This window comes from Brachyistius frenatus, unplaced genomic scaffold (genome assembly GCF_029030835.1).
Source record: "Brachyistius frenatus isolate BFR_SWC_R1_liver_20210118 unplaced genomic scaffold, ASM2903083v1 Contig_50, whole genome shotgun sequence".
Taxonomy (NCBI): domain Eukaryota; kingdom Metazoa; phylum Chordata; class Actinopteri; family Embiotocidae; genus Brachyistius; species Brachyistius frenatus.
Genome location: NW_027210649.1, coordinates 1,589,209 through 1,616,739, shown reverse-complemented (window position 1 = coordinate 1,616,739; position 27,531 = coordinate 1,589,209). Strand labels below are relative to the sequence as shown.

The following is a 27,531-nucleotide window of genomic DNA, read 5'->3' as shown; positions in this document are numbered from 1 at the left end:
TCCACAGCATGAATAGAGAAACGTTGGCATCTACACTTGATCAGGCCATTATCAGCAGATAAGTAAGAAGCAACAGAAAATTCCACAAAACATGTTTTAGGCTTCGCAGAGATTTTTTTATTAGATTATGTACACACAAAACATAACTGCTCGCATTGACAATACGGTATCATCAATGAAATGCCTAAAATAACCTGGAAAGAACAGAAAGTAGGCTGATTGTTTTCACGGTGGTTTGTGAGGTTTGATGTGCAGTCGTCCAGTGTGAAGGGTCGTGTGACATAAACTTGAATCACTGTCAGTGTTTCTCAGTTCCTTCTGTTTCCGTGCTGTTTAATAAAGATCTTCGGTGCAGTCCAGCCCTCTGGAGCTTTCTTCAGTCCAGCTCGCATCCAAATCCTCTCCAGATCCTCCTCAAATCGTTTCTGTGCAGGATGAACACACACAGGCAACGTGAAGCAAATTCATATTTATCTGGCTATGGAAAACTGTTTTATATGCATACTTGTATGCATGTCGGGCATATGAATCCTACATAAATATTAGTTAAGAGACTGCAAATAATATACATCATGATAAAATAGTATGAGTAAATTCCTTTTTAATTAAAATTCAAATCAATCAACTTTTATTTCTTATCTAACTATGGCACGTCATATTCATTTGTCTAACAGGACAGAAATAAACAGAAAGGAAAAGAGAGACGTCTCACCTGCTTCTTCTTCCCTCGGCCCTCCAGCACTCTCCTTTTCAAGAATTTTGTCCGTTTCTGCAGCTTCCTGTATTTATGCCGATTCATTTTCCGCCGACGGATCTCGAGAACATTCTTACATTGAAGGGGTGTTGCTGCACCCTCCCCATCCTCCAAAACGGGGACGGAGGCGGGCGGCAGCACCTTCTCCTCCAGCAGCTCTACGTCCTCCTGTGGCTGAGGAGACTCCAGCAAAGGAAGAAGCGAGTAGCGCAGAGAGAGCCAGCTCTCCAGAGGACTTACTGACAGTTTACGCGGAACGAGAGCCTCGTCCAGCTCCGGCTCGAGCTGGATCCATTGCGGAGGAGATGCGTTGTCTGCTGCTGTTGAGTAGTTTCTTAGTTTGTGTTGTAGTGAAGAGCAGTGAGCAGGAAGGACTGGTTGTAGACACCCATTTAAAATTTGCCCACGGGCTTGGAGTGTACCTAAAAGAGAAAAGACATTCTGTATTGTTGAGAGACAAAACTTACACAGGAAATATTATATAAAAATGAGGACAGACAAGATTTGTTTTCATACTTACGAGTTGCTCTACTTAACAGACTGAGACGATGGATGACCTTTGAAGCAAACATTGTTAATGATCATCCAAATAAAGTCATCAGGAATGGGATGGATGATCACTGGTCCTGTGGGCATGAGCAGTGCTGTGTGTCAGTCATAGTTCTCCAAAGAGCTTCCAAACTAATCGTAAATCAATAACTCTAGGACACGAGTAACATTCATTTCAATTGTCAATTATTCTGTCAATTTATCAGTTGTTTAAGTCTATTTAATGTCTGAAATTGTTTTTGTTTTTGTTTTGTTTTTTTAAAAAAAAAAAAGGTTGACTTTGGTTTCTCAGTTTGAAGAAAAACCCATCTGTTGAGAAAAACTGAAAAAGGCTAATGGCACCTTTATGATAAACTGGTGTTAACTTTCGTGTTTTGTCTTAACAATCAGTCCAAAACCCCAAAACATTGCATTTATGACATACAACATTAAAAAAAAAAAAAAAAAAAAAGGAAAACCATCAACAAAAGTCTCAAAACATCCATCAATCAAGTCATAAAGGTAGTAACCCAGCAGTTATACCAAGTAATGTCTACCAAATGAATATAATGAGATAAAAGTCCGCGTTTCAGCATCACCACTTAAAGCGTTACGATGAAATCTGGAAGTTTGTCATTGGATTTATTTATTTTTTATCATTAAAACTACAACAATGAACGTGATTGACAGTTGCAGCCGTACTGGACTGGATTAACCAACAAAGGCAGGCCAACGACATTTGACTGAAATAAAAAATGATGAAATGCAACGACGTCGCCGAGCAAATGCAATAAAATCAAGATAAACATAAATAACTGAGATCATGTTATTTTCTAGTTGCCGGGTGGCGTGCTAGTTAGCGACGTAGCTGCGCTGAGGACGTGCAAGTCGCGATAACGCCAGGATATAAAGGCAAGAAGACTTCTGCTATTAACCATCTCACGAAATGTATACAATCAACTAATGTATTTTTACGAAAAGTGTTATGTTACCTGGAGCTACTGTGACCGGAGTTTGTCTCTCAATGTGACTTCAGAGGCTAACTTCCGGCCCGTGCGACACAAATTAAAAGCACCTCCTGTTTCTCAGAGCGGACAAAGGTTCCGCTGGAGCAGATATGCAACATCTAAATGAAAAGTAGTTTCCTAGGATTAGGTTTCGCTTTATATCAATAAACTCATAAATTAAAACCGTAAAACATCATAATCATTAACGAACCATCGCCATTTTTTTTAAAATATTATTTAATTAGTCATCAGTAGTTTGGACAAGGTTTGCATCCTTGGTTTGTTTGTGTGTTAAACAATTGAGTAAACTGTGTGAATACAACTACAATATAAATAGAGTGCACTTAGAGATGTTCTGCACTTATAGTCCTTTTACATCGGAGTTACTTTGAATCCTTTTATAACTTACTGTAGCTTCAACATTTTAATATTTTCTTTTATCCTTTTCAGCTGTCTAGAAATGCAATTTTGTAATCAGGCTGCAGAGTGGTCTGTAGTCTTTAATTAAAAAAAAATGCCCAAAATGACAGCCAAGGTTACAAGTGCCACACATCTGTTACTGAAATGTCTGTAGAACAAAAGATAATCAGTTTCTATTTCCTATCAGCTAACATGTAGGCTATAAAATATAAATTGCAGCAGTGCAAATAAGGAGACACAAAGTTCCACGTTTGTGAAGGTGTATTTCTTATGATGGGTTTACATGACTTGTTTAAAAACAGATGAGAAAAGGAATCCGTGGACTGACAGTTCTACATTAAATAAATATATATTCATCGGGAAAAGACAGATTTACCAAAGGGGGGGTGCATGAAAATAGGGTAGCAAAATATCATACCATTTACTTAGCCGTAAAAAGCGAACGAAATATTGAGAACCATATTTGTATTACTGAAATGTCAAGTATATATTTTAAACATGTGATGTCACAGGCTAACAAAACCCCAGCATGATCCAGGTATAACGGGTATCAACGTGGACCACTTCACAAAACAGCAAACTTCTCCATGCACAAAGACTTACCCTCACTTATCACACTGTTCCTTTAAAACTACTTATAAAGTGAACATTTTGGCCAATGAATTCAGGCACTTCAGACCAAAGCAGATATGTGACTTTAATTTTCTTATTTATGTGGTAAATTTTGATAGACCTACCTCTAAAACCTATTATTCAACATGTTACAATTGGCCTGCTATTGTTTTGTGCGGAAATACATCTGGAAAGCCATTTCAGTCATGATTCAGAGTTATTTCCTGTTGACTCATTAAATCTGAATATGTCTCCTTATGTGGCACAGTTGTACAACCGGGGAAGCCTCCTCTTTTAGATTGCTCTAGTTTTACATACTTGTGGGCATCCACATCAAATCATTTATTCATGGGGCTTTCTCGCTTTGATTTTATTAAGATGGTGGGAAATTGAACATCTACAGTATGTAGGCAGGTCACAGCAGGGTTTTACACTATGTGGCATCCAGAATATTTTATGTGCAAAAAAAGAATATTGACAAAAAGAAGAAAACCAAATAATGGGTTTCTACTGAAAGGTGATATGGGCGAAAATAGGATATGTACAGCAGACTGTAAAGTTTTAGGGCATTTATTTACAATAAAAACAACAAGAACAAAACATTCATTTCACTGTAAATCCTGCTGGCTATGAACTATTTACTTCACTAGTTATACTTACACCATCAGTTTGTGACACAAGGCAACTGAAATGACCAGCAGGATGTATTGTGAGATTTTTCATTTCACAGAACACTCTGAAAAGATTTTAAAATAATTTTACTCTATAAAACTCTCTCAAAATGATACTCAAAATTAAGGGTATGAGAAATAAAACAACAGTACATTGTGAACTTGGCAGTAATGTCAAGGTGTCCTATTTTAAATTAATGGCCTTTACATGGTACACTACTTACTCCAACTAAATATCTATTTACAAAATCAGTAGTTGTATTTGGAGTCCTTTTCTCACTTTAAAAGCAAATAAATATTCACTGCTTTATTATAATTGCATTGCAAATTTACTGCACTGAAAGAGATCTGCACCCTGAAATAGACAGAACTTTACAGATGACGTTATAATTTACACCAAAGCAGCACATACATTGTAAGCATATGATGATGCCGAATGTAATCAACATAGAGGTATGGTATAACAGATGTACGCCATAAATGCCATTTTAGAAGGAACCAAATTCATTAATAAAACTATAGATCAAAGAAAAAGAAAGAAACTCAGAAAAAAATGCTGAGACAGATTTCTGCAATAACAGATAAGACAAAGCAGTTAAATCACTCAGTGATGGTTATCCAAATGTTAGCACACTATACAGACAGTGCTGAAGTACAACTGAATTATGTCATAATTTTTTTTCAGAAACTCGTGCTTAAAATGATTTTACATATATTAGGTTTACACTTAATCTAATACTTCTGTCCTATTATTAACTGCAGAACATGTGAGTGAAAAAAGTAAGATAAATTTAAAAATGAAAGTTATTCTGTAGAGATATGGGCACGAGAGAAAAGAATAATTGTTTTGCTGCAGTTTTACTGTCCGTGTGTTTGGATTTTACCCAGAAAATAATTTTGAACAGCATCCAGCTGAACTATTCTTTGTCACATTGGATATTTTGTTAGAAAATACTCATCTTTGATGCTAAATATTTGGCATTATTTGTACATTAGAGATCTTCATTAAGTCAATACTTTCACTGATTTGGTATCCAGGCAGTTATGTTGTCTGAGCACCAGTCCTTCTCACAATCTCAACAGAGAGCACGATGGCAATGTCTTTACCTTGTATAGCCAGTACACCAGGGCTTCAACAAGACAACTAAAACAAAGTAATATGTCTTACAAATAAAACCATTACATTTGTAGATAAAATGTGCACTTTTAAAACAAAGGTCAGGTCGAAAACATACAAATAGGTAATAGATGTGTGAACAGGCAAAGAAAAAAGAGTGGAACGAAACAACACTGTGCAAAAGCCGGCCCCTCTTTGTGCATCATCCTCTCCCGTGTCCTCCAGGTTTCTGGATATGCTGCACTCTGGCCTCACTGAGCAGCAGACTGGCCAGGCCCCGTCTGCCTTTTCTCATCTTTCTCACCTTCCTCTTCATCCTCCTTCTCATCACTGGCCATCGAGAACGCCTGCGCTTGTCTCATCTCCCAGAGGGATTGTGACTTATGGGAATGCTTTTGGAATGAAAGAGATGTCGGGTTAAACTCAAACTTCACATAAATATATGAATGCACTCCATTAATATAACTAGTTGAAAGACCTGAATAATAACTGTTCTTTTGGTTCAGTATGATTATATATGTAAACAGTATTTCAGGTTCATCTTTGCTAGAAACCTCATCGATCTGAGACCATGAGAAGGTAGAGAGTAAGTCTAACCTGAAAATGGAGATCCAGGATACGACCAAGTGGGTGGAGCTAACAGTTCTGTACAAAGAGATGCACAAAGACAATAAAAAACAAACAAGCAGAACCAAACATTAGCAACGACACACAAAAATGATCGCAGCACTACAGGCAGTCAAGCAGAAACTGTATTGTCGTGTTCCACAGCATCAGTGCAGAACCTATTTTGTGTGAAGTAGTCTGTAGAGGATGGAACGTTTTAATACCTGGGTAAACTAATATATTTAGAGAAAAAAAACATGCAGAGCGACAATAAAGATTTGATGGTCGAATATTTCAGATTAGAACAGGATGAGGTCGACTCACTGATGAGGGCTGATGATCATGTGATCGTTCCAGTTTAATACGGACGTCTGTCCCCTTCCCTCGGTCAGGTTTACCAGGCCCTGAAGGACAAGTTAGCAGTGTGTTAAACCAGTCTGCATGTCCACCGCAACCTGATTTAGAAAGTAGGTCGGGTTATCTAGAAATATTAAGTAATAAAAGAGAAAAATTTAGTAGAAAGACTATCATTTGTTGCTTTTTATTGAGAAATGTATATTCAATTCTTTTACATGTTGAAAAGCTAAGATGAAAGAATATACTGAAAAGATAGTTGTAATATTAAATGTTTGGTATTAATGGTTTTATATATTTAATGTATAAACAATGTTGTATTTTGTAAATAGTATTATCATCTGCATGTCACTGTGCATGCAGCTTAAAAGAAAGAAATTAAGGCTTGTCTTTTTTGTAATAGCCTCCAGACATTGCATTACTCATCATAATTCCTTATAATGTTGGAACAACCACAGGAATACTGCTAAAATTGAATTAATCACATCTTTTTCTCTGTGGTTCATCAGAAAAATGTCCATCTACTGTACACTATCTTTTTCTGCCTTCTCTGAAAGTCTCATTAATATCCTCTTCATTATAAAATACAGCCCTCAAATAGAACGACAGTATAACCTTTGTTTACTTATTCTTTGAGTTCTCTGATCTACACCTCTCTCACCTGGGGAGTTCCCACGACTGGTTGTATTGGTACTACTGAGGCTGTCCTCCAGCCACGTGCTGCAGGTGAGAGATTCTCGCTTGTGTGGCGTCCCCGCAGACGACAGACTCTCCTGGGTAGTGTACAGAAGGAGACACGAGGAAAATATACATGGACATCAGAGCTAAAGACAAATACCAATAGATGCATGTGATAACTGCAAAAAGCTTGTCTTGCTTTCTCACAGATACACGTGCAGTACACATGCTGGATATATTACTTACCATGCCTGTGTCATAGTCCTCTATGGGCTCTGTCTCGTTCTCCTCCACCACGCTGGCGAAGCTGCTGGCGTTGGAGGAGGACCGGGAAAGGTCGTGACCCTCAGGGATGGATGGGGCCCTGCTAACGAGATAAGCACTACAACCTGGGTTAACCACTCCCCAGTACAGACAAACCTGATTTTATCTTATGTGATACAACATTCCCAGCAAACACAGGTATATGGCGACGCACGGTGTGTCCAATAATAAGATCCTTATCCCTGTGATGTGGTAGTGGCCTATATATTATACACACCTGTTCTTGGTGGTGAGCGCCTCAGGTGAGCTCTGATTGGACGAGTTGTCAGATTTGGGGTCTTGAGAGACGTGGCCGCTGTCAGGGGTCTTCTGAGTATTTGGGGAGGTATCTCTACTGCTATATGAGACGTTAAATAGTATTAAAAATCAGCAAAAAAAAAGCCACCTGTAATATAAAGTTATTATTGTTAGAACATGTGGCATGTGTGGGAAAATACTCCTCTCACCTCTTCTCATGGACCTCCTGAATGTTTTCAATACCAATGGCACTACTTCGCCGGGAGCTGAAAGGACCAGATTTCTTCCTGGTTGGGCTTTTTCCCGGAATTATCAAAGACTGCCAAGGAGAACAGGAAAAACAGCCAGGGTCAAACTCAAAATACTTCTAATATCTTGGATTTTGCTTGATTGAATAATCTCAAGAGTTTATCGATCTATTAATTTACTAGTGAAGGGAGTTAACGGTTATTTTGACCATTTTAATGGTCATTTGTATTGCATTCATTTAGAAACTGCTTTTCAAAAATTCATCAACCCCGAATTACCAGGCTGAAGAGTAACGCTGCTCCATTCAAGTTGTTACTATGATGAAAAAAAAAAAGTAAAAAAATGCACTTAGCAGTTTAATGACAAGCCGTGGCGGCAGCCTTTCAGCCAGAGCAGAGCACGCTAAGGCGGGAGATGAAAGATAGGTTTAAAGGCCCCGGAGCCTACGACTAAATATGCTTCCTCAGCAACTGCTTTGCTCATTCAATCTCCCTTTTCAAGCTCTCAAAATAAGAACTTGAAAAAGGCTTTTATTCAGTGTGGCTTCAAAGAGCAGGTGGGTGGATTATTTGTTAATGATTTTTTTTTTGTAAGGGGGTTTAAATCATTAATATTCAGCATTTTTAAACATATAGAGAATTAAGCCCACTGGAATTAAAATGTAAAGTAATCACATAAGACTATAGAAATTGAACACATTGTGCAATAAAGAAGATAGAGCAGGAGAGATACTACAATATTAGTCTGCAGGGAGCCAAATTTAAAAGTTCAACTATTACTCACATCATAGTGCTGCTTATCTTTTAATACTAATATAAATATGGTTATCTATGTAAAATTTGGAAGACTTTTAATTCACTGTAAAATGTGAAGTGGGAATATCTATGTTTGTAGAGGCCTTCTGTCTGTAGTTGACGCTGTATACTACACATTATAGTAAGCTGAAATGTACAGAGGACCGTGTTTGGCTGTGATGTATTGGAGCCATTCAGACAACTAAAGAAACAAAGGGGGGTTAGCATGCAGTTAGAGAGTAGTTAAAATTAGACATGAACCTCTTCTACTGTTCCTATCCCTATGGCACTGCCTCGGCGTCCATATTTACTGGGACTTTTGCCTGGGACAAGCAATGACTGAGCCACACAGGGAGAGAGAGAGAATACGTGAGAGGGAGAGAGAGGGAGTGGTGATGGCAGATGATGAAAGAGAGGAGGGTTGGAGGGGGGGAGAAAACATGAGATATTTACAAATATGTATGAGATTTCATGCAGTAAGTTATGTTGTTCAAACAAAATACAAAAGCACATGTTAACTGCAGAATACAAGGAGAGACATTTTGGCTCCATGTGTGCAACAGAGGCAGCTGAATGGGAGAGAGAAATTATGAAACAGGTATGTGAGCCATACACCTGTGAGGAAGAGGATGAAGAGGAGATAAAAACAGCAGAGGAGGACAAACAGAACAGCATGTTATACATTAGGTTTTACAGCAACACGTGGTTATGGGCAAAAAGCAAGCGTCAATCATACTAATTAATAAAGCATGTTAGTTATAAATAAGGTTAGTTTTGAAAGCAATCAGACATGTGATCTAGAAATACAATATTTTTGTACTGAGGATGTCTGTTTCCAATATACAAGGGGGGGGGGAATCCTATTTAGTGTATAACAGAGAAAATAAAGTAATTGTGATTTTTACTTCCACACACATTAAAGAATAAACAATTTCTCACAGCCTACCCAAATATGCTGTGTATCTAACAGACAAGCAAACATAAGCATATTATTATTGAGTGAAGACCTTGTAACTACAAATTACGGGACTGACATGTTTTTCTGTACTTTTAACTGAAAAATGGTTTGGAAAGAAATGCAACACTCAGCTTTTGATAGTGTTTCAAAATCAATGACTTAAACTCAAAAATGCCACAAAGATGACACTGCAAATTTACAAGGTTTCCACCTGATGACATAAATATTAGTTTGTTCATGATCACATTCAAAAGGTGATGTGGGATTATCAACAAAAGTCCACAAGCTTTAGCGAGCATGCACACACACTCACATACACAATCACGCACACATTCCTACAAAGAGAACTAGAATTGAAGTGAGCACTCATGAACAATGCAGATGCATGGAGATTTAAAAATAAAACTTGAACATAAGTAAAATATAATGAGCTTTAACCTCGTGTCCTACACATATTCAGTTCCGTGAGTGTCCAGTCACTCCGTCCTGTGGTGGCAGACAGTGTGCAATGTGAGGGTCAGGTTTAAAACCCAGGCAGAAAAGCTCCTCTTGGCCGAGTGCGCGGCCTCTCTGTGAGAAGTTAGTGCAGCAGGCAAGTGAGAGAGAGGGGGGCATGAAGTCTAGCAGAGCTGCTGGGGGAGGCAGAAGCAGCGAGGCTCGCCTAACTTAGGACCAGGAGGAGTGGCTCTGTACTTACTATCCCTGGGAATTTGGGGCTCTCTGCGGGGTTGTGGTTAAAGGTGCCGCTCAGGCTAGTGGAGACTGTGTGCAGCTTCTTGAAAGTAAGACCCATGGCATCCATAGACTGGCTCCTGCTGCGGATCACTCGCTACAGAGAGAGACGAGGAGGAGGTCATACATTAAGATGGCGCTGACCCCGGCGACCCCATCTTTATCGCTGGATGGCGTTACAGGCCGAGAGGAGCCTCGGGCTGTCCCTGACCACTACAGGCAGAGAGCACTGGCCTGATGCTAATCCTGACAGACAAGGAAGCGACAGAGAACATTGCTAAACTTTAGTGCCTGGAGCGGGGGTTCAGATGAGTCATTATGTTTAGGTAGGTGGTATGAGAAAAGAGAGGAAGTAGAAGGGGCCAAGTGGCTCGCAGATGTCTGACCACACCTAGTTTGCACACAGCCAGAAGAAGTTTAAAGCCAGGTGCACCTCTTTGCAGGTATGGAACAAAGTGGCGCGGCGGAAGCATCTGATGGCGAAATAAATCTATCCATTCCCTCTCACATCAAAACATACGAAGATGACAGAATCATATACCAAAAATAGCAGTGGCACTGAAGCATGCAGAAAGCACAGCAGCACAAAACAGCTCGGAAGCATGAGGAAGAAAAGCTGGGAAGCAAAAAGTGGTGCAGAGCTTCTCTTCATTCAGAGTAATACAGATTGAGGGAGAGCGATAATGCTCTTACAGCCTAGTTTGAATAATCTAGAAAGAATAATCCTGAAACAGTGCCAGAGAGAAGTCATCCTCTTACATAAGACACGTCTGATAGCACGTAAACAAAAAGTTACTGACTGTAGTTGCCACTTTTATACTGTGTCTGTGAACTAAAACTGATATTTACAGTCTTAAAATAACACTTGATTTCATATTTTGCATTTGAGAAATAACCCTAATTTGTTTTACTGCTGAAACGTAGATAAAAAAATAAAAAATAACTATCACTCTCAAATCTGTCTGCTGCAGTATATGAAGTTAAAGCCAGGAGTGGGTTATCTGAGCTCAGCATAAAGACTAGAGACAAGGGGCTGACCGAGAGTAGATAACAATCTGCCTACTGGCAGCTCTAAAGTTAATTAACACATTACATAAAGGTAGAAATGATAGATAATGGTAAAAAAATATATATATATTTGAAGAAATTGTCTGGCTCTGCACCAGGTTAGCTGTTTCCTCCTTTTTCCAAATCTATATGCTAAACTAATAAGCTTGAATTAAAATTTTGTAAATAACTGTTCCCTTCATAGTGTTAGCATAAGTAAAACACTGAATTACATTTTTCATGAACAAAACTTTGTTTAAGCATAAAGGTTTTAATGTCTTGAGGCTTTTTCTTTCAGAACGTTCCAGGAAGTGCAGCTGTCAGTTTGCAGCCCCGTGCAGCCTCTGCTGCTGCCTCTCCAGTTACCTTGAAGGACTCAAAGAAGCCTCCTCCACCTGCACTCCCGTTTTCAAGTTTGTCGTCCTCTCCTCCAATACCCATTATGGCCTGGCTGTTCACATGGAGCTCCTCATAAAGGGTCTCTAGCAAGGCAGACCTTGTTCGTTCCTTAAACACGCACACAAAAACAAACAAATGATCATTTCTATGGCTCTGACCTGGGATGCAAAATGACAGAAAGTTTTTTTAATAGTTTTTCCAACAACGCACCTCTAATTTGGCAAATTTCTCAGCTTTGTAGCAGGCATACTCTGCATTGATTAGCTTAGTAAAAAGGAATTCATGGAATTCAGGGCCCTGCAAAGAGAGGAGCAGAGACAACACATCCTGTTGGAAACTAAAAGATGACCAATGAGGAAAAAATACACTGCCAAGCTGTTCAGGTCTACAGATTGTTATTTCTCATACTTTTTTAAAGATGGCTGGGTTTGGGAGGGCGGGACCAAAGAAAGGTACATCATCCCGTGCTGTCACTGACACCTAGGCAGTAAGAGTGAGATGAAGAATAATCACTGTTTTCCACCGGAAACAATGTAAAGATGAAGCGGAGAAATAGATTACCTTGTAGAGGACATTGTCAGAGCAGCAGTTGACCACTTGAACCACAACATAACCATGGAGAAAGTTGGAGGCGATCATGTCTGGTACAAATGGGGTATTTTCTTCTTGGAATACGATGGCCACAATGTCATTTCCTATGTGCCTTTTTCTCTGCAACTGCAACACAACAGCACCATAGCAACTTGAAAATATAATTTTTGGATTAAGGGATGTGAAATATGACAGAAATGTCAGAATGAAAGGAGACTGATGCATAGCATGGGAAGAAACATATGAATGTTATTTGGTTATCTGCTGGTTTCAGAGAGCCATTATTGTAAGACATATTTAATGCTCCCTGGGATTAAATTTGAAAAACAATAAAGAAGCCCTATTGTTGGCGTTTCCACAAATTGCTGTCAAAGCCTAACCTGATTCTAAGACTATCTTATACTCCTTTTACACCAGTGATAGATTGAGGATTAACAATATAATCAAACATGTGGACCTAATGATAGGTAGTGTAACAAGAATTAGTAGTTATCGCTGTATTTGTGTTAAATAAGATATATATGAATAAAGATCAACTGAACACTGCTTTTCATATAAGACAAATATCTTTGATTTGTACAAAATGTAGACTACAGAAATCATAAAAAAATTACGAATAAGGGATTATTCTTTCTTCTTCCTTCTCCCAGCTGATAACGTGAATATGTGAAACACCACCAGGGAGCGCTGCTTCCCCTGATAACTGCCTCGTTGAACTGGCCCATATGTTAACACCCACTACTGCAAGGGAGACTAAACATATAGACATGGTCTCATCCGTGTTTGTGTAACACATAATAACAAATGGTGTGTTAGCTTGCGCTAATTAATCAGTGTTTGTGTGAAATACGCAGAGGAGCAGGACTTGGCTGGGCGTAGCGATGCAGCCCTGCATCTCAGCTTTAAATCACTGCGAGGGAGGAGTGTTGCTCTCATATACAGACAAAAAGGCATAAATTTGAAGTGATACACATTTACTACCACTGTGTTTTTTTCAGGTAGGTTCCGTAGTTTTATGTCACAACATGGATGTACATGCAGAACGTGGCACTACGATACCCAGGTGGAAACATGTCTCACTGTTCACTATGAATCATGGAAGGTGTGTTGGCCTGGTATTACAGTACCTGCTGGGTGTCCCCGTCTGTGTAAGGCAGCTTTGTGGACACATGAAACATGACCTCTTTGTTGCGGTAGTTGCAGTAGACAGACTCTGTGCCGGTCTGCCCGTGAGTCACGTCTAACCCTCCGCGGAAACTGCAAGCACACAGAACCATGTCTAACAGGATATTCTCCAACATCACTGCAGTACCATGACTGTCATTCCTGAAGCTAGTCTGATTTGATGTAAATTGTAGCTGGCATCATGTTATGAAATGTATGGTGGCATATATATTTAGTGCCTTAAAACCCACATTTTAGGTCCATACCCTTTAAAGTCGTGCAGCTCAATTTTCTCTCCCAGAAACTCCAGGAATTCTACAAAGGCTGGACTCTCTTCACTGTTGCCAAACAGCTCTTCCTCTGAAGTCTGTAAGCAGAACAAAAACTACATATCAAAGCTTGGAGGAGCAAATGATTTCAGCAGCTTCAAGTACAAAATACTAAGAATGGTTTGTGTGACTGCTGTATGGTCCCATAATAACACACCTCATGTCGGCATCACAAATAAAGAATCATTAAGGACAATGTCTGAGAGGAAGAGTGGAGGCTCTTACTGGAGTGTGAGCAGTGGCACAAACAGTGTTTTATGTAAGGTGTGTTGCAGCAGGTCATTACAGAGTCAATAACTGGAAGCAAGAGAGTGTGTATCTGATGGGTTTTTGGACTGTTTTTCGAATACACCACATTTGCATTCGACACAACAGAAGTGGCTCCGATCAATTACAGAAATAGAAATAATGGTACATTAAAACACAGGCTTGTGCTTATGACTAACTGTAGTGGACAGTTGATTATCTATTGTCAGTAACTACAGTGGTGAAGTGAACAAAAAGCTTGCCTCAAAAACAAAAACATAGGAACAGTGCCTGAGAGGAAGCCTCTATTTCTCATTGAGTATTCATGATTTGTTTCTCTTATGCAATATGCCTACTTAACCATCATGCCTTTCTCCTCCTGGCACCCTTTCCTGAAAAGAAATGTGTAAAAGGATTAGCAGAAGGTCTTCACCGTCTTTGTGAGATGGCCCCTTTGGTTATTTACCATGTACAGTATTTAACAATATATACATTTCCGTAGGTTTGAGGAGAGGTCTCCATTTAAAAGTACAAGTGCCCTCAGAAAAAACATACAATAGCTCTTCTGTCACCTGTCCTCCACGTAGTAAACAAAAGGGCTGTGATTGCCTCAGACGAGAGGGTGTGCTGAAGACAGCCACAATGACTGGGCTGGAATGAAAGCCATAATTAAGACTGAAAAGGACTGAGCGTAATCAGCTTCCCCGAGAAAATCGGAAATTACAATGTACAGGACACGCTCATTGTTCTTGGACGGTGAATAGAAAGGATGCATGCGCTTCTACTGCACCGCCTGTTCACCAGCTTCCAGCCAGAGTTCACTGCTTACCTGTCCAAATTTTTGATAGATGACTCCAAACTTGAAATTGTTGCTTATCACATGTTCATCGAAGGTGACGATAAGTCTTGAAGCCTGTGAAAATTATAGATTTAACGGTAAATATTAAAATATGTGCAAACAATTTTCAAGTCTGTCTTAAAACATGAATCATGGTGTGTCTATTGGCGGACAGCTAATCGCCACATTCAGGGCCTTTGTTGCATGTTATATCCTTTTTAAACACCCCCCTGATGCTAATAAATAAAGGTAAAACTGCACACAAATTTTCAAAGAAAGATAATCTAAGAAAAAAAAATTGTCAGATGCCCCAAAAGAACACTTAAACAGATTTCTTTCTCTGTAATTACTTTTCCTGTTTATACCGGTAATTAAGAGATTTCTTGCCAATGTGCTTCCGATGTGAGTGACAGGTAATAAAATCCACATTCCTGTTCTTAAAGAAGTATTCAAAAGTCTTCCTGAAGACAATGAGGACTTATTGCATCTGGTGTTTTAAATATAAAATTTAAAAAAATTGTTTCTTTTGGACATCAGACTATTGTTTTAAAATTGATGTTAAAAGGTTTGGCGCTTTCCTTTAAATTGTCATGTGTTTGGGACTTGGAAGAACACATAAAGAAGCAGCAACTATACAAACCAGATCTTACTTTTGGATAAAGGACGGGGAAAAATCGGTCCACGTTGACCTCTTCACAGACAAGCTTGTTTTTTTGTTTTTTTTTAAAAAGAGGGAAAAAGTGTGAGAATGTGCTCATAAACTGTCACTGTCATCAATCTCTGCTTAAAGAAAAAAAAAAAAAGATCTCTTCTCACCTTGGCCATTTGGACCACATTGGGAAACTCTGTCAGACAGGAAATAGGGATCACATCGTGGCAGGTTTTCAGCTTGGTCCTGGTGAAAGTTATAAAACAATCAGCGTGGTCTTAAAGCCATAAAACGTGATGCAACATTTCTCAGAAACTATCAGATGGGAAAGAAATGATCTGATGTGGACCATCATCAAACTTCCCCACCCTCGCCTCTCTTTGCTTTTTTCCCTTCCCTCCCTCCATCCCCACCCACTTGCTGGCCTAAATAGTCCATCTGTTACTCTGCTGTGGAAATGACACTGCTGTTGACACTCTTGAGCTTTATGACTCTTACGATAACACCCGGGCAGGATGTGTTAATCCAGTCAACACTGGGCATTTTCATGGATTAAAATTTTTTTAGTTTTTCTTTTACATCGATCTGTTGTTGATCATTAAGGAGGTGACATTTTGTTTAAGCCTACACATTCATCACTTCAGATGCTGATGTGCACCACACAGACTGAAAATGAAGCAAAATTGTACTTAACCATGTATGCATAATGAGCGTTACCTGAGCATTAGCCGGAGATGTTCCTGGTCACCAATAACGTCGTATTTTAGGGAGAACACCAGATGTCCAAGAGCACTGTCCACTGAATAGTAATTAAAATGTTCCTGGGGGCACAGTAAAAGGAAACCGCCATTAGTATCTGTCATAAACAGACACACATGTGCATGACACATGTGAATGTTCTCCGGTTAATACCTTCTTAATCTGAGCACTGTTCTCTCCTGCTTCTCTACCACATGCGGATCAAATTTTTTCATATTATGTGTGTCTGTGTGAGAACAGGTGGCAAAGTCTAATGCATCTTCATTAGCAATAGTGTATGAGATGCCAAACCATGAGGCTGTTTGCTGTTAGTGGTTTACTCTTATGGGATTTGCCTCTTTCTTCCTCATTTTATTACTATAATGAACAAGTAAAAATGACTGTGAAATATTCTGTTAGAGTAATGAGACTCATTTGAGAAGGAAGGAAGCTGTTAATGAGAGCATTCATTATGACTTCAGTAATATCACTCTGAAAGAAGAAATCCCTTAAAAAATGTATCCGACTGCATCAGTATGACGCATAATTATGTAATGTTCCTATCATTACATTTAATTGTGTAATTTCAACCATAAAATTGCACATGGGAAAAACTATGACCTTATTAATATCAAAAATTAAATAAGACAGGAAAAGGTACAAGCTGTGAGGGGGAGCAAATCAAAGAATACACTTCACTAATCAGCAATGGGAGAGAAATGTACATCATGAAATAACACATATACAGTTTCTAGGGAGGAAACATTAAAAATACAGATGCACAATTTAATTACATCATCAAGTAAGTGTAATTTAGCAGTGACTTTGAGATGTTGGAGAGGTCATTGTTTTAGCATTGCCCAGTGTTAGAGACATACCGGGCAGAAATAACTATTGAAATTAAAACTATGAGACGCACTTGTTTTGGAAGTATAATGTTGTATAGAAAGCAACACAAATTCATTTTAAAACTGATATAGATTTACTTACAATTTTAAAGATAACTTTGGCTATTTTATAGTCAGAAAAAAACAGAACCAACAAAGAAACTGATCTTGCTAACAAATATTGTCTGTGCAAAAGTTCATGTATTCGATTTAGCTTGATATTGAGGCTCTAGTTTATTCAGAAATAGGTCGACAGACTGTGAACTGCAGTTTCTGCAAAGTAACAGTTTATAGTTTGAAAGTATGTTCCTCCCCCCTCCCGCTCCCCCTTTTTTTTTTTTTTTTTTTTGTTGTTGTTGTAATGAAAACACATGTCACACAGTGTCACATATCAACTCAATGTTGGTTTTGGACTTTTTGAGTCCAAGACAAATTTAGAAAATCCCATAAAGTTACCCTTAAATGTTTTCTTTGACACTGAAATTAAATTATGGCTTCAGAAATCATGCTGAGGCATTCTTGAAATATACATAATGGGGAAAACTCAAACCATGTAACACATCAAATTTAAGAAAATGTACACGTACATGAAAGAGGATGGTGGAAGCACTTTCATTATGAAACATATACAACTCAACTTTTTAACGACATTAAAAGATTATTATGTGTTAAGAAATGGATGCCAATCACTAATTTTTTCTCTTTTAATTAATGTTCTTGTTTGTTTCATTTGCGTTGCTTTAATTTTAATAATTGTGTTTTTATAAAAGGCATGTTTGAGTTTGCTCGCATTACCCTTGTATTAACACATTTAGTGAATGACATTATGATTGAGTGTAAAATGAAAATGAACAGGAGGGATTTCTGTTTGTTGTTCACAAACCTTGCCCAGGAAGTGTTTCCTGAAGATCGTAGCTGTTGTGTTACATTCCAGCTTGGTGCGAGTGTTTGGGGACAGTGGCTGCAGCTGCTCCATGTCCACGGTCTCACTCAGCTCGTGGTTAGTCCCTTCAATCCAGTAGCCCCCAAACTGCGGCAGGAGGATGAGAGGAAAGGGGCTTTTTCTCCCCAACACCTGTTTTAAAACGTAAAATAGCAAAGGGCTGATACAGAGAAGTGTGTAATTGTAAAAATTATTTCCTAGAAAAGGATAAATCTAAAGTGAATTCTCAGCAATAAACAGGCACTAATGATAAAAGGAGTTACTGCAACATATCTTTGTACCTCGTGGACACTTGGGTATGGAATATAGTCCTCCTCAGTCTGGAACAAAACAGAGAAAATTGTTTGTTTTCCTCATCAAACAACAAAAATAACTACCATGTCCAATTCCATAATCCCAAAGGACACTGCTTCAGAGGAATTGCGTAATTGTTATGCAATGGAAATCTGTTTAGCAATCACATAGGAATCAATGTATGTCTGGATCAAAGCATTGCTGTTATTTGGCACATTGATGGTTTAAAATGCATCATCACATTATCGTCTGTAAAAATTCATTGTCATCATTTCAGTCTCCAGAGCATAGCATTAGAGATGGTTTTTAATCCTAAATAACTCTTGTAAGGTAAGCGTGCATTTCACCGCATTATGAATAAAACTGCGACTGTGTGCTGAAGTAATCTCCCTGTGTGTCAGAGCAAGATACGGTGCAGCAGTCGTGCACAATGACGGCACCGTGGGAATGAAAATGTACATGAAGAGTTGTACCTTGAGTGGTGGAGGAAAGGTGCATCGCTGCTCATCCATCCTGTTGCCCTGTTATAGGCGAGGGTCAGATAGCAGAGGGAGAATTATCAACATACTACAGCATTAAAAAAAAAAATCCACAAAAATAGCAGCAGTGTAATAATCAAGATCTTAACAGCAACAAAACTGTGAGAAAAGGATTAGTCATTATATAGTAATGCAATTTGCCCAAGAGATTTGTAGCAGGCAATAAAGCAAAGTAAAGAGGGAAAGATTAAAAAATAAAAATAAATTAAATAAAAAGATATACATTCCATACACAGAGGATACTGAGAGACAGTTGCTAAAGAGCAGACATTTGGGAGTGACAGAAAAGTCTGTTAAACACACTGCAAAACTGTGGAAATGGTATCCTTGACATTAAAAAGATGCAGAGCCGAGTGACACCCCTACACTGATATCCCCATTGCACCTGAGGTGTGTATGATCGGATGTGTGAAAAGAGAGTGAGAAAGGTCGATGCAGAGAAGGAGGTGCAGTGATACAAAGTCAGTGCTGGGTGATGGTGCCTCCCATCAGAGAAGACGATACGTCTCCTCAATACATTATCAGACTGTGGACAAGACAGTTCTGCATCACGCCCCATACTTAAGAGAAAAATGTATTTTTAGAGTATTTGGTTATGCCAAAACACACTGCCAGACTTGAAAGATATTGAGGCCACTTAAAGCTCTTCTGACTGCAATTAATTTAATACTTCTGAAAACGATGACTAATGTGTGCTCCTTCGCTAATGCACAAATTGCTAATACACATGCGCCAAAAAACATAATACGTTTTGATATCTCCATCATAAAACTCTTATCCTATTACTGCATTTGTGGCATTGCAAATAATGAAACACCCTTCCATAGCCATCGGAAACCAGAAGATAGCTTTTGAGGTGAGATAATAAGCTTACAGTGCTGTCAGCCAGTGTTTGAACCACAATGTTAACAGAGACACGGAGAAAAACATACTGCTCTGACAACTCTCCTCTGAAACCACCACACTCAATATCCATTTCATGTACAGAAAGATAATGAGTGTTGTAGACGAGGAGGGCAAAGTGCTGCAGAATGAGGAAGAGACACACCGGCTGGTTAGTTACTTGGTGAGTACAGCGTAGTGAGCCGAGACAAAATACATCGACATCTTACCTGCATCTTTTCAATCATTTCAAAAAAATCTGTGGTCTGGAGAGAGGAGAGTGAGATGAAATGTTTTGAGTTCAATTGTTGAGTGCATAGGTGAGTTGACTTCTACTGAGGTTAGTTTAAGTTTATCTGATTTTAACACTTTGTTTGGAGCAGCATCACACATTAAATCCCTGTGACAATAACTTTCACATTGTTGGGGTCTCAGACATCACTGATATATATGGGTAAAGCATTCAAAATAATCTTATGCCAACAGTCATTACACAAAAACAAATGTACAGTATGTTTTTCTACTTTACAAAACTGGGTTCCTTATGTTTGGGCTCAATTTGACCTTAATTATATTAGAGCTGTTATAAACAAACTGTGGTAAATCTCCTAAAACAGGAACCTAAACAGACTTGTTTGCAATCACAGATATAGAACATATGGGAACACGCTGTATATTGATACAGTAATGGACTCTGAGACCCTAATGTGTCAATGCAACATTTTCTGTAACAGACTCCTGAGGGGAGTCTGAAATCTTTCATAAAATCAGACATCATTAAGTATAAAGCTGATAAAACGATGTTTGACATGTCTGTTTTCAGCTGTTAAAGAACATTAAGATTAATTGCTTAAACATTTCTGTGAAACAATGAAAGTTTTCATTCAGGAAAACAGTGCAGTACAGTGCAGTAGGTGTTGTAATGTTGGTAGAGCACACATTTCCTGTCCGCTGTTTGTGTAATTTTCAAAACTGTCAAAGTCCAGATCCATATGTATTTTAATCAGCATTTTACCTCATTGTAGAATGTGATCTTGCCTCTCCTCTGTGGTTTGTCACACTATTACAAAGTCATGTCTGACCAACTGACTTTTCCATGTAAACCAGACTCATCTAACCCCAACCGCAGCTGTTGGGTATTGTTCTTAGATACCCAAGAACAGTTAATAGCAGTTAAGTGAATGCTGAAAGGTTTAGCCAGTAAAACCTGACATCGTCAAATACTATGTGTACAGAGCAATCGTGTCATAGCTTTCAGTGTGAGTATGAGTAAAGTCCTCCACCATGTGCAAACAACAGTCTGCCACAAACCCTGAAAGTAAATAACCCTGGCTTTAAACAAAGATTAGAATAAGAAGAGCTGTAGTATTGAGCCACATACTTGTATTACCTTTGGCCTGAAACAAAAACTGCATAAGCCATGAAACTGACTTTAAACCAAATTTTATCAGATGTTATCTGTTCTTAATTAAAGCACAAAAAGTTTTTTTTTTTCCAATGTAAACATATTTCTTCAGCTCATCAGTTCAATTAACAACGACTTGTAATATGAACTGATTGATTTCACATTTGTGACCCTAATATCAATTTGAAGTCTGTCTTGTTTACCATCTAGTTATGTTTTCTCATCAGCATGTTCATAAAGTAAATCTACTCACATGTCTGCGTGGCTTCCAGTGTGTCTTCGTCACCATTTGAGAATTGTAGTAGTTGTCAGGATTTTTAGCCATTTTAAATTCTCCTTAAAAATGAGTCCTGCCACTTCAAAGATGTTTCAAGTTCCCTGACTTCAACAAGTTTGGATTAAACTCTCCATAGCTGCCTCACTCTCTCAAAGATGACTGTGTCCCACTATGTGTCTTGTCTTCTGCTGATCCTCCCTTGTCACTCTCTCTTTCTCTCTGCAGCATTGCAGGAAGAAATCCGAATCACATATCATCCACCTCTGTTTTTATCACCACTGTATCAAGACTTGGGCTGATGGCTAAAGGTGGAGTCCAGCTTTCCTAATCTAATGGAAAACTGTCACAACCAATGTCCTGTTTACAGAGGATCAATGGGCAGTCCCATTATCCCCCAAATATAAAAGGAGTAAAAATTATATTAAAAACTATAGGATGATCTATGAACAAATTAATGTGGAAAATTTGGAGTAAAGGAAGAAATAATGTTTAAAAAGCAATATAGAAAACCATGCAAACTGCAGTGGAGACCAAGGGGAGACCAATCTTCTGAGAAAAAACAACAACATGTCATTATGTTTATAAATATGTTTGCAGAAACGACCGGAGTGGAGGAGTTGAGGGGATCCCCAGGGAGCCGGGCTAACGCACAGCGCACATGTTAGAGCTGAGTCCTTTCATTAAACGAGCTGATAGGATCGTCATTATTACAAGAGTCTAATTAAATGTGCAAGACCCCCTCTCTCCTCTAGATTTGCAACTCTGCTTTTTTCACGGAGCTCATTAAAACTTTGACCAGATCCATGAGAATATTAGACAGATCCAGGATCTCATTTTGTTATTTTTTCTTTGATGCAAAGCATGTCTGGCTCTTGGTTCTGCATTTTTGTTCCAGCTAATTTGGGGTTGTTTTGAATTTTCTTGACATCTCAGATTCATTGAGATCTTTTGGAATTCAGTCTGACTGGTGTAACAGTTGAGAAACAGAGTTTGCATGGAAATCAGGCAAAGGAACGTGTTTTTGTCTCAAGTTTATTTACACTGTTGCTTTAAATTGCACTATTACATCTATTTGGTTCAGCACTGAATTGTTAGCTTCTGAGAATTGTCTTCTCTTTAAATGTTTTAATTAACTTGTGATAGGGAACTTTGAACTCTGAAAAGGATGATGGCTTTGTGTTACATCTCTTAGAAAGTTGCATGATTATTAACATGGCAGTCTAGCAGTATAGTCTGAATTAGGCAGTGACCATAAGACATGGTGGGGTTAATTGCAGATTGACCTGGTTTTGGTAGGGCTCTGATTAAAGTGATACGCTCCTCTGAGTCTTGCCCCACTAAGCTCTTGTTGTACAGTACCACCACAACATTACCACGCTGTCCCTCAATATCCTCCACTGATGGTAACTTTTCCTAGTTTCCAAATCAAACAGGAAGCGAACTATTTCAAATTCAAATGTAAAGCATTTCTTTTCTGCCGTTTCTCCTCCAGGATGTGCAGAAAAATGAGGTAAACACTACAAGCCACATTTGGAGTACCTACAGTAGTATCTTAAGTAGCTGTATTCGGCTCACATGTCGTACAAATTTGTAGACAAACAGAAGGTTTAAATATATTCTCCTTGTGTTTGACTAACAGCAAGTCGGAAGCACCTACAGATGGAGCGTGCTGCAGGGATCAGGAGTGACTGTTAAACAACCCAACCTCCAAATTCTTTCATTCTTAATCCCTTTCTCTTCCCTCTCCCTCGGCTCTCTCCCTCGGATCAAGTCAGATTGGGAGAGGTGTAAGCCCATTTCGAAGAGACCTTATGAAACCAATCCGATATGAGTGAGACTGAAGCCACTTTTAAGAACCACAGAGCTGCAGTAGTTCTCAAAATACACCCGGCAGGTCTTTCAGTCAAATCCGTCATCAATAGTAACTAAACATGCCAGAAGGTAAGTTTAAAGATTATCACAGCAAGATGCATTTGTTGACAAAACAGATTTATTAAAACAATTTCCACCAAAATAATTTTTCACTGTTTGCCCTTTAAAGACAACAGCCAATTAGTCTGTCCTCAAACGTTTTCCTCTTAAATAATAATAAAAAAAAAATAGGTCTAGCAGAGCTGATTCATGAAGACAAATGAGACTTACCTGAGTGAAGTCATAAAAAATATATGGCAGAAAATGTACTGCAAGCAAAATAAAAACATTTTGGAAGAGCAGAAATCAGCTCATTTCTGCTCAGCTTTATAAGAAGCCTGTCAAAATGGTTGATCATTTTCAACTAAAACTGAAATAAAATTCTGTCACTTCTCAGGTAACTATTGAAACCCCATACTAAGTGATAAAATATTATTAGCATTCCAATTTGGTTGTGTATCAGGGATGTGGTGGGGGCAAAGTTGGTTATCTTTTGATTTCGAAATGACAACTGCTCAGACAGGCTGCAATTTGTTTGCTTTGATGGAATCAGACTCGTTCAGCTTGAATTGAGAAATTGTCAGCATTGGGCTGGCAATTTCCTGCTAAAAATAGATTTCTATTAATTGAATCAGTCAAACATAATCATCCCAGACAATGAGCCCTGTGTGCTTTAATTACACAAGTTAAACAAAAGAAGACAAGAATAAAAATCGAAGTAACACTGCATGCAGTAACACTGGGTCTGAGATTAAATATGGACATAACACCGAGCAAGTGTGTCCAGGCAGGAGCAGGTGTAGAGACAAGATGAGCCGAGACATGCAACAAAGATCACAGAGAGGACGTTCACGCAGATGTCTGTCCGATAAGGTCAAGGGTCAAAGGGCAAACTCAAGCCCCCTCAGTTGTCCTACCTTGTGGAATGGTGAGGTGGTATTAGGGAGCGTGGGCTGGAACAGCTGAGGCTCTAGTGTCGCAGAAATTGGGGGGTCACTCCCATCTTGTTTCCTACAATCAGACAGATGCAAGAGGACAAGCAGACAGAAAAGGTCACTCAGTTTGAGATCGAGGAAGAGGACAACAAAAGGTAACGTCTCTGGAAATGTTGTCAGCCTCTTTTAGCAAGAGAATGTATTTGTATGGACAGACCTCCGAGGCGAATTGAAGCCATTTAAATTGACCTTAATGATCTTATAGGTTACTGATCTGTTGTTTATCAAGTGAAGCACACTTTCCCGAGAGACAAACTAAAACCTCTTATTTATGATAATGTCAAGGCCAGAGAATACATGCTTCAATTCAGATTAAGACATCTATCAATTTATTCAAAACTGTAGATATCCTTTATTTTCTAACTAGGAGTTATAATCTGTTCTGTCTGCTCAGTGTCCCAGTAATAGAGGTAAAACCTGGTGACATTTATTTTAAAACGATTTCCAAACTATTTCACATCCGAGTCTTTTTGTTTAGTGCTGCTGTTCACAAGTGCTTCAGGGATCTAGGGACACAATACCAACAGTTACACATTATTCACACAAGGCATCGCTCCTCTCTAATCCAGGACAATAACACTTTGCTGAAGCAAAACGGAGCAATAACACAGCAACTCATCCTTTGTTCTGAACTCAATATCTCTACAAGGATGGCTTTATCTCCACAGGATTGCTGATCAATACGCCTGCTGAATATGGTGCCATATTGACACTGACAACTGCACAGCAGGCTTTCAATTTGTCTAATTAATTCAATCTATGTCAAATATATAAAGTGATTGATTAGCATGAAAGCAGCCCTGAAATGATCCTGACGCAGCATTAATACAAATAGGAAATGTGTATTGATGTCTGTGACGATAAAAGAAGGCCACAGCAGCCACAATGAAATATGTATCATATCTTTATATATATAAGGTGTTGCATACACCAGCAGCCAAAAGGCACCAAGCTCCAGAGAAATATAATTGAATGTGTTCAATAAATCCATGAGACAAAATGAAACACTCAAAAACGAATCATTTGTCAAGGAGATAATGTGGCTGTCTGTGCTGACACAGTATAAAGAAGTGAATGTATGGTGCTGTTGATCCGATGCTGAGGCTGAAGATAAGACCAGCTGCTCGAGAGGGACAGTGGTTGAGATGGAAATCTATTTCCACGTTCAGTCTGAGTCTGAATCACTGAGTTCACTCAGATTCAAAAATGTAGGTGAAGAAAAACAGAGCATGAATCATTAACATACAGCTCTGGCTCCCTGCTATTACATAACGAGTGATTCTTCAATCAAGGAACGTCCCGCAGCATCCGAAAGGAAATGAGAGCAATTTTTGAATGTGAGCCCTTTTCTCTGCCGGCTCAATAAACGTGAACGAGACAAGATGCTCCAGCAGCAGCTCTCCCATGGGAGAGCGAGATACAACAGGGCATCAGCTGCCCCGAACTCTTAATTAGAATTGATGCTCAATAAATGGATGCAGGACACACACAGATAAACACACACACACACACACACACACACATACTGTTTATGTGAAAGGAAATGCTCTCTAAACAGTTGGTTTAAAAATCAATATTATATTATTTATATTTATTAGAAAAAAAGAATAGTTAACTAGAAGAATTTATCTCTCTGTCTAAAGTTATAATGTATTGTGCAAACAGTACACAAAACAAACTGTACAGAAAAATTATAACCTAAAATAAATCAATATTCCACTCCAGAAAAAGTAGCATTAAAACACAAATCAGAGCATAAATGTCCATTACAAAAATTCCTTCATCACAAGCATGCAGTGCAGCACACACAACATTATGCTGTTCACACACCTGCTCTGTACTTTGCAGCGTTACCACATATGCCCTCCTGCAGATCAGTCTGCAGCACAAAGCCACGGCTTCATCCCAACACCACAACAAATTACATAACACAGCCCAGCTGGTAAGCAATGCGCGGCAGAAATCAGCCGTGTGAAGAAGTCACAGCGTGTCGTCGGGGCGAGTTGATGTCCTGCGTGGAGCAGAGCAGCAAACTTACTCACACAGTGTGGCGGCTGTACGCCGGGCGCTCCCTGGGAAGTCCGGACAGCGACCAGCACTCGGGCAGATGACTCACAGTCTACGCTTCTCCTCCAGTTAAGCCTCTCACTCTCTCTCCCTCCCTCTTTTCCACAGTGATCTCCTCTCCTCTCTGTGTGTGTTTATTCTTCTCCCTCTCCAAGCTCCAGTCAGCTCACTTGCTGCTCGTCATCAGTCGTTCACCTGCTGGTCTTACTCTGAGCTCTTTAGACAGTCGCACACGCTCAGCGAGAATTCTCTCTGCCGCTGATTCTCCTCCCTCGCTTTCCCCTCCTCCCACTCTCAGTCTCTCTCTCTCTTTCTCGCTCTCTCACACACACACACACACACACACACACACACACACACACACACACACACACACACACACACACACACACACACACACACACACACACACACACACACACACACACACACACACACACACACACACTTGTCACGTCCTCCATCTCCACCCTCTTTGTCTGCCCTACAGCTCTCACACACAGTCTAGTACTTGTACAAAACTATACACGACTCATACAGCCCCCTCACCTCCAATCACTAAAACTCCCATCACCCTCATTCCCTTCAAAGGAGGAATCCCCCCCCCCCCCCTCCCCCCTCGATCGTCCTGGGGACTACTGAAATCTGCCACTTAGAAAGGGGAAGCAGGGATGGATAGGGTAAAGGGGGTTGCCTTCAATCCCCACACTGCCTCATGAGCCCGCTAGGGCTGTTGCTGTGGCAACCAACACCAGCCAAACATGAAGAAAAAAAAAAATACCTCAACAATTCATGTTTATTATGATGTGACTCAAACGAGGTGATTATGTCCAAAATTAAACTCCCAAAGGTGAACAGACATTGTAGCCTCCCTAATGCTCATTGTGCATGATGAAAAATAAAGCATGTTTGGAAAGGTTTTTAATTACTGTAATGAGTCTCATTCAATCCCCAGCGAACATGTGTGTTTCCTCCACTAAGCCGCCATCCACAGTTCCCAGCAGATGCCTGACTAATGTCACCAATCGTACCTTTTCCTGCTAAATCCCCGCTAAGTAATACTCTAACGCAGTGGAGCTGATCAGTCTTTTCCTGAGACAGCCTATCAAATATGCACCTGAGCAGTAAAGTAGTATATAGTGTGTGTGTGTGTGTGTGTGTGTGTGTGTGTGTGTGTGTGTGTGTGTGTGTGTGTGTGTGTGTGTGTGTGTGTGTGTGTGTGTGTGTGTGTGTGTGTGTGTGTGTGTGTGTGTGTGTGTGTGTGTGTGTGTGTGTGTGTGTGTGTGTGT

At 39.3% G+C, this 27,531-nt stretch overlaps 2 protein-coding genes across 10 annotated transcripts in view; both read right to left on the bottom strand.

Annotated features, from left to right (window-relative positions):
* Positions 1-76: 76 nt before the first annotated feature.
* Positions 77-2,338, bottom strand: aurkaip1 (aurora kinase A interacting protein 1). The gene is made up of 4 exons (XM_069704168.1): positions 2,275-2,338; positions 1,275-1,380; positions 713-1,176; positions 77-425 (listed from the first exon to the last, which is right to left on the bottom strand). The coding sequence occupies exons 2-4, from the start codon at positions 1,324-1,326 to the stop codon at positions 309-311; spliced, it is 633 nt and encodes a 210-aa protein (XP_069560269.1). The 5' UTR covers positions 1,327-1,380; positions 2,275-2,338; the 3' UTR covers positions 77-308.
* Positions 2,339-3,875: 1,537 nt separating this feature from the next.
* The window catches only part of LOC138624289 (rap1 GTPase-activating protein 1-like), a 42,893-nt gene continuing 19,237 nt past the window's right edge, over positions 3,876-27,531 (bottom strand). The window contains exons 3-26 of one of the 9 annotated variants that reach the window (XM_069704332.1): positions 24,098-24,191; positions 19,818-19,853; positions 18,640-18,687; positions 18,154-18,192; positions 17,813-18,004; positions 16,022-16,125; positions 15,472-15,550; positions 15,306-15,359; positions 14,647-14,730; positions 13,509-13,609; positions 13,206-13,335; positions 12,049-12,204; positions 11,896-11,967; positions 11,698-11,784; positions 11,455-11,595; positions 10,007-10,138; positions 8,613-8,690; positions 7,518-7,627; positions 7,289-7,408; positions 6,994-7,129; positions 6,731-6,842; positions 6,040-6,119; positions 5,707-5,754; positions 3,876-5,501 (exon numbers count right to left, since the gene is read on the bottom strand). In XM_069704332.1, the coding sequence (XP_069560433.1) occupies positions 5,746-5,754; positions 6,040-6,119; positions 6,731-6,842; positions 6,994-7,129; positions 7,289-7,408; positions 7,518-7,627; positions 8,613-8,690; positions 10,007-10,138; positions 11,455-11,595; positions 11,698-11,784; positions 11,896-11,967; positions 12,049-12,204; positions 13,206-13,335; positions 13,509-13,609; positions 14,647-14,730; positions 15,306-15,359; positions 15,472-15,550; positions 16,022-16,125; positions 17,813-18,004; positions 18,154-18,192; positions 18,640-18,687; positions 19,818-19,853; positions 24,098-24,191 (2,194 nt within the window). In that variant the 3' untranslated portion in view covers positions 3,876-5,501; positions 5,707-5,745. Of the gene's footprint in view, positions 5,502-5,706; positions 5,755-6,039; positions 6,120-6,730; positions 6,843-6,993; positions 7,130-7,288; positions 7,409-7,517; positions 7,628-8,612; positions 8,691-10,006; positions 10,139-11,454; positions 11,596-11,697; positions 11,785-11,895; positions 11,968-12,048; positions 12,205-13,205; positions 13,336-13,508; positions 13,610-14,646; positions 14,731-15,305; positions 15,360-15,471; positions 15,551-16,021; positions 16,126-17,812; positions 18,005-18,153; positions 18,193-18,639; positions 18,688-19,817; positions 19,854-24,097; positions 24,192-26,213; positions 26,678-27,531 lie in introns of those variants that run through there. The other 8 variants (XM_069704330.1, XM_069704331.1, XM_069704325.1 and 5 more) reach the window with 8 other exon arrangements.